Source organism: Arachis hypogaea, chromosome 7 (genome assembly GCF_003086295.3).
Source record: "Arachis hypogaea cultivar Tifrunner chromosome 7, arahy.Tifrunner.gnm2.J5K5, whole genome shotgun sequence".
Taxonomy (NCBI): domain Eukaryota; kingdom Viridiplantae; phylum Streptophyta; class Magnoliopsida; order Fabales; family Fabaceae; genus Arachis; species Arachis hypogaea.
The window spans coordinates 52,854,694-52,863,582 of NC_092042.1; the positions used below are offsets into that span (position 1 = coordinate 52,854,694).

The 8,889-nt window shown below is 36.8% G+C and overlaps 1 protein-coding gene across 6 annotated transcripts; it reads left to right on the top strand.

The window, feature by feature from the left end:
• The first annotated feature begins 323 nt into the window (after positions 1-323).
• Positions 324-5,889, top strand: LOC112703062 (AUGMIN subunit 7). Of its 6 annotated transcripts, none has more exons than XM_025754368.3 (10): positions 324-775; positions 1,096-1,261; positions 1,905-1,990; positions 2,464-2,525; positions 3,935-4,044; positions 4,127-4,252; positions 4,416-4,506; positions 4,772-4,879; positions 4,971-5,069; positions 5,406-5,889. In XM_025754368.3, the coding sequence occupies exons 2-10, from the start codon at positions 1,128-1,130 to the stop codon at positions 5,598-5,600; spliced, it is 1,011 nt and encodes a 336-aa protein (XP_025610153.1). In that variant the 5' UTR covers positions 324-775; positions 1,096-1,127; the 3' UTR covers positions 5,601-5,889. The 6 variants fall into 6 exon arrangements, with proteins under 6 accessions (XP_025610153.1, XP_025610157.1, XP_025610155.1 ...); XM_025754372.3 differs by having other exon boundaries at positions 3,935-4,026; XM_025754370.3 differs by having other exon boundaries at positions 398-775; positions 1,107-1,261.
• Positions 5,890-8,889: the final 3,000 nt, after the last annotated feature.

The following is an 8,889-nucleotide window of genomic DNA, read 5'->3' on the forward strand; positions in this document are numbered from 1 at the left end:
ATATAATAATCTTAATAAATAAAGATTCACATATATTTATTAATATATAATAACCTATATATAAAAAAAAGAGAAAATTTTTTTATATATTAGAAATATAAATATAAAAAAATAAAAAATATTATTATTAATTTTATATACGTATATAAGGCTATGTTTTATTATTTATAAAAGTAAAATATTTATTTTTTTAAATCTTTCTAATATAATTTAGATTTGCATTTTGTAAAGTTTAAATTTTATTTTAAAAAGTAAATGTTATCTTTTATTTTTGAATAATTTTTTTTATATTTATTTTTGATTCATCATAAAATTAATGATGAGAAATCATATTTTATTTTTTAAAATGAGATTCAAATTTTAAAGAATATAATTCGGTTAACGGAGCCCCGGCGTTACACACCTCTATGTAACCCACGAAAGGTAATAAGCGGTTCCTTTGTGCCTCAGCCTCAAATCAATGCCTCCGAGCCGGTCTTCACTCTTCTTCTCCCCAGACCACAGCCCTCACTGAGAAAACCCACCGTCCGAGAAGCTCACCGCCGTCTGCAACGCATCTTTGCTTCGGTCACCGTCGCGGTGAGGCCATCATCGTCGCAGCTTCCTTTTTTGCCCGTCACCGTTGCCCCTTTCCTCGAACCGCGTCGCTGCACTGTCTCTGTTCCGGTCGCCGTCGCTGTGATCCCGGCCGTCGCCGTCGCATCTTCGTGTGAGTCCGTCACTGGAGCCCCTTTCCTCTGCGCGCGTCGCTGTCTTCATACGCCATCATCTGCAGGTAAGTAATCCTCTCTCTCTCACATTGTGAATGAGTTGAATCTACACTTTGAAGTTGTGAATTTGTGAGTATTTTGATTTGATATATTTGCTTGTCTATCATTTGGTGAAGTTGTGAATCTTGCTGTGAAGTTGTTTGTGCAACTGAATCTTATTCTCATCATGAATTAGAATTTGTGCTGCAATTTAGATATATTTGCTTGTCTTTCGTTTACTATGTAACTGCAACTTATTTTAGGAAGCTATTGTTAGGAAGCAGGAACCATGATGAATTCAAAATGTTGATTGATATATTTGCTTCTATTTTTCTGTTTTTGGGAGGGTCTCCGAAGCTACTCACTAAGATTCAGAAGATGGCATCAAGGCAAATGGAAGAGATTCAGAAGAAATTGGCAACACTAAATTACCCAAGAGCCAATGCCCCTGCACAGTCCCTCCTTTTTGCTGGCTTGGAGCGCTATGCCCTGTTGGAGTGGCTCTTCTTTCGGTATGTGATTCTTTGTTTCTTCTAAGTCCTTCTGTTTAGTATTTTGGTGAAATCTATTATCTATACGAAAACAAGTTAATGTAAATCTTGAAAACTTTGGTAGGTGTTAGGTTTGAATAATTGATATTTTTACAACTATCAAGATGTGTGTTTTACTGTGCTCACAGTTTTGATTCACATTTTCAAAATAATTGGGAAATAAGATGATGGCTTGATGGGTATCTTAAAAATTTGGAACAAAAATGATTTCACTATGCTTGGCGTTATAAAAGGAGTGATTGAAATTAGTGCAACCCAGAATGACCTCGTTCCCACCCTGGCCAAAGAGATACAATTTTTATGATCCACAATTTCACAAAGATACAATGAAAACGATGTGCCAGTTTGCCACCCATTTTCCACCATCTGCCTAGTGCCCAGTTGCACAACTATCAAAACCATCCAATTTTAGTATCCCTAATTTTTACAGTTTCTTTATAGTCTACCCTCTACGTTCCTTGCTTAGACTTAGCTAAGTTCTCTTTCAGTGTTCAATAATGTTAACATGCTTTTAGCCTATGTAAAACACTATTTACTAAATCTTCTGTGTTGATTTCCTGTATATTTAACAAGAAATAACATTTGGTCCTCGTAATTGCAACAGGCTATTAGGTGATAAGTCACCTTTTTCTCAACAAAACTTACAAGGGGATGTCCTTGATCGTGATGAGGAGACGGCTAGAATTCAGTGTAAGTATTGTCATTGTCATTACTCAATTTCTGAAATGGCTACTGGATACTCATTATCCAAGCTATCTTTGTAGCTACTTCGTGATTTGAATGTATTGTTTAAATATATATCGTAGCAGAAGAAAATAAATCTGTGGTATGTCCAAGTTTGGACCTGATTGGTTTCTTATAACATTTGTTCAAAGCCAACCATCTTTGAACCCTCTAATTATCAACTGTATTCTATGAATATCCTGTTAATGATTTGCCTCGTGTCAATTTCATGCAGATCAGGAACTCTTTACTTCTACGTTTAGTGGCAGTCTTTTTTTTTATTTGATTATTCAGTGGTTGTTTACTTGTGACTTGCTCAACTTCATTTCTGTCATATGCAGCACATCTGTTTTTATTGAATTATTATTTTGAACAAATTTGTCTTCCTTGCTACTTCTGGTTGTGTCTTCTTTCAGAATTTTGGTTCTTATGATTTGCAGATTTGGCAGAGATTGCTAAGTTTCTGGGTATTACGATTGCTGTAGATACAGAAGCCATTCAGGTTAGTCATTGATGTTACATATTTATATATGTATCTATAAGAAGCTCAGAATAGTAGCCTGCTGCTGGATGCATGCTAATGTGTTGCTTTTAAATTCCTTTAGTTTTTGTTGTTTATAAGGGCCCATTTGTGAAGTTTTAAAAGCTATTTTTTTGAGCTTTTGACTTATGAAAAGTTACATTAATGGTATTTGGTACAGTTTTTTAGATATGCTTTTAACTTTACGAAAAGTTGTTTAAGAGCTTTTGAAGAAGTTAAAAAATTTGACTTCTCTCCTCAAAAACTATTTTATCACTCCTATTTATTACACAACTTTAAAACAAGTACTTCTATAATAACTTTCCAAACACAAAATAACTTATTTATAAGTTGCTTTTAATATAAGTCCTTATGTTTTAAACTCTTTTTTCAAAAAAACTTAATTAAGTTGTTTACCCAAACTGGCCCTAAGAAGCTTTTGGAGTTTTTGGTAGTCATAATGTTCTTTTTTTTTTCTATATTTCTTTTTTTCCATTGTATTCATTTCTTAAAGATAACATTATTCTGTTCCTTACTTTTTTCTTATCCTTTATTCCTAGTCTCTTCATTTACATACCTTCTTTTAGTTTTTTGGTATAAATTTCATTTTTAGATTGGTTTCTTTTATTGCCTTGGTTCACATTGAATTCTATTAGTGCTTACGGGATACCTATTGAAGTATTGATTATTCTTTTCTTAAGAAGCATTTGAGTAGGTAGATACAGTGTTGGTGTGAATTTCAATTCTGATGATTATTGTATGATGTCTTAATTGTATTTCAGTTAACATCATGTTTCTTGTCTTGATTTTGTGAGTGTGAGTTATTTTGAGCCAAGTGCTGAAGGCAGAATGCCAGAATAAGCCACAAACAATCAAGTGACATGGTACAAACCCAGTTGATGTGAAACAAAGAAATCATTTTGCTGTTCTATCATATTATGTGGCTTAAAGTGCCATCAAATATAGATAGAGTTGTTATTAGCCATCAACTTAAGAAAGTATGAGGCATTGCCAATGCAAGGATTAGGGTAAAATTAGTTGATGAGTTAAACATTAAAGTTTTTTTTGGCAGGTTCTGGCTCATTATGTGTCTAGTAAGTGCCGCGAGTGATTAATAGTAAAAGCATATCGAATCTTTGCAGTTTGACATGAAGAGGTTATTCTAGCACTAGCATGTTAAGATATAAATGTCGATTATTTTTAGCCTTGTTTCTAGATATTTTTATTATGCTTCCCTTAGAGTCCTTTGTTTGCCCTATTTTAATGATATAATCTAGGATGAAGATTTTCTTTGTCCAAGTTTTATCTGCTATGCTTTGTTGTAATATTCATGCATGTCATGGTTATCACGTCTTTCCGAAGCTGGTAAATATTAGGCATATTTGTAACAGGGACATGGGAGCTATGAAGACCGTACTGAAATGCTTCGTCTTATTGTAGATCTAGTGGAGGCAACTATCTATGCTGATAATCCAGAATGGAGGTTGTTACTAGTTAAGTGGTATTTTCTTTCTTTTTTCCAATAATTATTGTTTGCACATATTGAATTGACTTACATTTGCTTTACATTCTGTTTCTGGTAGTGTTGATGAGCAGGTATCCAAGGATATACAGTTGATAGATTCCATTGCTGAAAAACAAGCCCAGATTTTCTCAGAAGAATGCAAATTGTTTCCAGCAGATGTGCAGATTCAGTCCATATATCCATTGTAAAGGATTGCTTCCTTTAGTCTTTCTATAAATTACTTATCTTCATATTCAGTGATTACTAATATAGCAACAAATCTTGATTTCAATCATTTCCTAGTGTGCTTTTTATCTAAGGTCACCAACACAGTAACATTCTGTTTCTTTTAATCAAACTTCATTCAGGCCAGAGGTTTCTGAGCTCGAGGCAAAACTTTCTGAGCAGTCAAAAATTTTGTTGAATCTTCAACAAAAGGTGGATGACTTAGCATCCAAGGTACAGAACATTTTAATTCACTTCTTGTCATTGGATAAGTGTAGAAATTAATCGGCAGCTTGAAATCTTCTATCCATTGTTTCTGCCTCCATGCATATTAATTCACCTAGTAATGCTTTTTATTTCTCATTCATAACTGAATCAAGCCTGTGATAACCCCGTTTTATTTCTTGAGAGAACTCATTATAATTTGGCTTCCTCCTGTTGGCTGAACTATCACTTCTGTACTTATTTTCATACGGTTGCTATTTTTTCCTGATTGTAGCATGCTTATAATCCAGATGAGGAATATACTGAGGTGGAATCCCAACTTCGGTCACATTTGGAATCTTTCCTAGAAACAGCTAGAACATTCAATACGATTTACACAAAGGTTCGAGCACATTTAGCTTTAGGGCTTGTTAAAACATGCTATTTTATGAGCTGAGAAACAATCACAGTAATGAATTCTATTATTGGTGTAGGAAATTCGTCCATGGACACATATGATGGAGGTCCCCCAACTTCATGGGTTCGGACCAGCTGCCAATCGTTTATTGGAGGCCTACAAGATGCTTTTGAAGGTAACCTGCTTTTGTTGCAAAGGATGTGTTTTCTTAAAAGCCTCACAACTGTGCAAATTATTAGAGTTCAAATTCAAGAAGTGATTTTTTATTAGTTTATTAGTTACAAAAGTATGTGTCATTCAAATATGGAACACCGTCAATGCTTTGAACTGATTATCCTGATGAATGGATTCATTTATTTTTATGTTAAGATGGTCATGCTGAGTGCAATTCACATTTACTGCTCTGGGATTTCAAATTTGAAAACATGAAAAATAAAAGAAAGCTATCTTTTGAATGATATTTTCAATGACTTTGCATATATCATAATTACATCCTTTTTATTTGAAACAGTTTCTGGCCAACCTACGGAATCTTAGAGATTCGCATGCAGCTCTTGCCTTTGGATCTTCTGAGACATCTGAAGAGCCCTCTTCTGTAACAAGAATAATTTCTGAATGTGAATCAGCATTGACAGTCTTAAATCGTGATCTTGGAATTCTCTCGGCTTCCATCGCCCGTGAACAGGGAGAGAAGATGAGCGTTTGATGAATTAATAGTAGGAGAAATGTGAGATCAATAGTCGAATATATTCTTTAGCATGCTGTGATCTTCTTGTGCATACTGCAGTGTTAATATTGCGTTGAAATCAGAATAGCTGTCTTATCATACTGGAATTTAAAAATGTAAGTTTCTTCTGTTGAAGGTAGTAAATGAGATGGTAAAAAAAGGATATGAGCATAAACCTATATATGATGGGGTGTAATAGTATACCTCCTGTTTGTTTCTTTTGTTGAAAACTATTTAAATGAAAGTTTCAAAATTTGACTTTTTCTTACGAAGGGGGCCACCTTCCTTCCCGTAATAAACCTACATGCTGTGAAGTTTCTCGGGCAGGCAGCAACAACTTTGCAAACTTGATTTTCTCCATCTCATCTTTGCCATCTGCAAATGCAGGTGTTATCATATACAAACTTAAGTATGAGTTTACAAGAAACTATTTTTTATGTTCCTTTTTTCAAAGAAATGAACAATAGGACAGTTTGACCGAATTAACCAACTACCCTTAAAATTGGTTTGGACGTTCAATTTAAAGTAAAAGGTAAAAACCTGTTGTCAGGAAACTAACAAATTTGGAAAATTGGTAAACCAGTTCAGTTTTTAGCAATTAACAAAATAAAAAACGATTCTTCAAATATATTTTATACATAAGTATATTATTTTATGGGGTAAGTACGATTTTGGTCCCTAATGTTTTGTGCCAGAATCGAATTCGTCCCTCTTGTTAATTTGGGTTTAAAGTCGTTCTTAACATTTTTATTCGTATTAAAATCGTCATTTTCAATAAAATTTTTTAATTTATTCCAAATTTACCCTTACTTTAATAAAAAAATATATAATTAAAAAAAAAGAAAACGCGTTTTGTGGGGAGGGGGGGAGGCAATACGAAGGGGGAGGGGAGGGGAGGGGAGGGGAGGGGGGGGGAGGGGAGGGGGAAGGGGAAGGCGTCTGCCTCGCCGCGTCTGCTTCTGCCTCGCGTCCGCCTTTGCCTCGCCGACCCCACCGCTGCACCGCCGCCGCACCGATTCTTCTTCTTCTTCCCTTCTTCTTCTTCTTATTATTATTGTTGCTGATTTGTTGTTGTTTTGTGGAATATTATTGTTGCTTTCTGTTTCTGATTTGTTGATTTGGGGAAGGGGGAGACGGGGAGGGGGAGGGGGAAAGGGGGAGGGGTGGGGGTGACCGCGGGGTGGGGTGGGGGTGCTGGGAAGGGAAGACAGGGAGGGGGGTGACGCTGGGTGGGGTGGGGGTGCTGGGAAGGGAAGACAGGGAGGGGGGAAGGGGGAGGGGTGGGGGTGACCGCGGGGTGGGGGTAGGGGTGCTGGGAAGGGAAGACAGGGAGGGGGGTGACGCGGGGTGGGGGTGGGGGTGCTGGGAAGGGAAGACAGGGAGGGGGAGGGGAAAGGGAGGAGGGGGTGGGGGTGACGCGTGGTGGTGGTGGGGGTGCTGGGAAGGGAAGACGGGGAGGGGGTGACGCGGGTGGGAGTGGGGGTGGGGGTGCGGGGAAGGGAAAACGAGGAAGGGGTGAGGGTGGGGGAAGGGAGGTAAGGAGGGGGAGGGGAAAGGGGTATTTTTGTCCAAAAAAATAAAAAGGACGATTTTAATACGAATAAAAACGTTAAGGACGACTTTAAACCCAAATTAACAAGAGGGACGAATTCGATTCTGGCACAAAACGTTAGGGACCAAAATCGTACTTATCCCTTATTTTATTGGGTCGCTCTACTGTACAGATGCAATTTTGTACAGATTTACAGATATACCATCTCCTTGTCTCTTCTGCCGACACGTGTTGTCTCCCTTGTGCGCTGCTGGAGCAGGCTTTCAGCGAGGTGTGGCCGTGTGGGTGCTCATGGGTGGGCTGAGTGAGCCGATGTAGTTGCGTGAAATGGAACGGGGTTTGTTTGCGTCGGATTCCGTTGGCGAGACCGTTTGCGTTTTGGGTTTAAGTGGACGCAAAAAAAAAAAAACAATGGATGAAAAAAAAGGCAACTAAGGTCTTCACCTCACGCCTCTCCTCTCAGCAGAGCAAAACCTAGCTCCGTCTACGAGGGTCGCCGCCACTGGTCTGCTCGCTGTCATTGCTGGTGGCGCTTGGGATCTACGTGTGTTCATCGTGGTGAAGCTCGCTTCCTAGTTCGCAAATCGCCAGTTGCTTCGTTGCAGTGGTGGAGTCGTTGTCCCCTGGCCCTTCACCCTGGTCATTGGCGTTATCTCTGCCGTTGCTTATCATTTATGTTCAGTTATTCTTTCTGTAAATTATTAGCAGACGCATCTTCATGAGATCAAAACAATTTTTTTGCTTGTCATTCTAGGTTTGCTAGAGTAGAAATACAAAATAAGCATAGTATTTTTTCGAATATAATTGATTTCTTATTCTTGGTTATGTCATTGTTTATATGTGAATAAATAGTTGATGTGAGATTAGTTAAGAACTTAAGATAACCAATCTTTTACTGTTGAAGTCGTTAATTGTGGGATCAAACTATAAGAGTAATTTTTTTTTGCAGGAAAAATATGAGTGAAAATGCAAAGAATTGAAGGAATAAGCACTGTAATTACAACATGGACAACTATAGAGAATTTAATTTTAACATGTGTATGATGATGCTGGGTTTTAAAAGGTCTTATTGCTATGGGTACTGCTAGCAAGGTAGGCATGATAATGAATATATAGATGTTGAGATGGCATTTTCTGGTATTGCCTATGTAGGTTTTTGTCATCTTTTAGTATGCACTCTGATGGTTTATATGTTCTCCATGGAAATTGATTTAAGCTGTTAGTTCCATATGTTGTATTGTAAATTGCTTGGTTTATTCAGAAAGGAATGTTCTATGCTTGATTGCCTCTGAATATTATAGTTGTTGTAGAGTTAAAGACTTGTTGCACTCTACTAAGCATGGATAACTTTAAAGATAGTAGACACATGGACATGGTAATTCCAAAATTTTGTTTCATAGGGACAGCCATATATGTAAATTATAATGAAACTTGTGAATGAATTATAATTAGATATTAATTTGTTGTTGATATTATAATAGACATAAATTTTTTTTTTCTTTTTTAATTTCTGTGATTAAAATCTGAAAAGGATTTTTACTCTCATGTTAACAATTGTGCTAAGAATTTTGTTGTGTCTAATATGATGTATAGGCTATTAGTTTCTGTTTTTAAGTTAGTGAAGAAAAGTTAAAATTGGTGAGTTTTGTTAAGGAAAGGAATACATTGGGCAACCTTTATTTTCACTCAAGGAAGAAACAGGTGAATTAAGTTCAG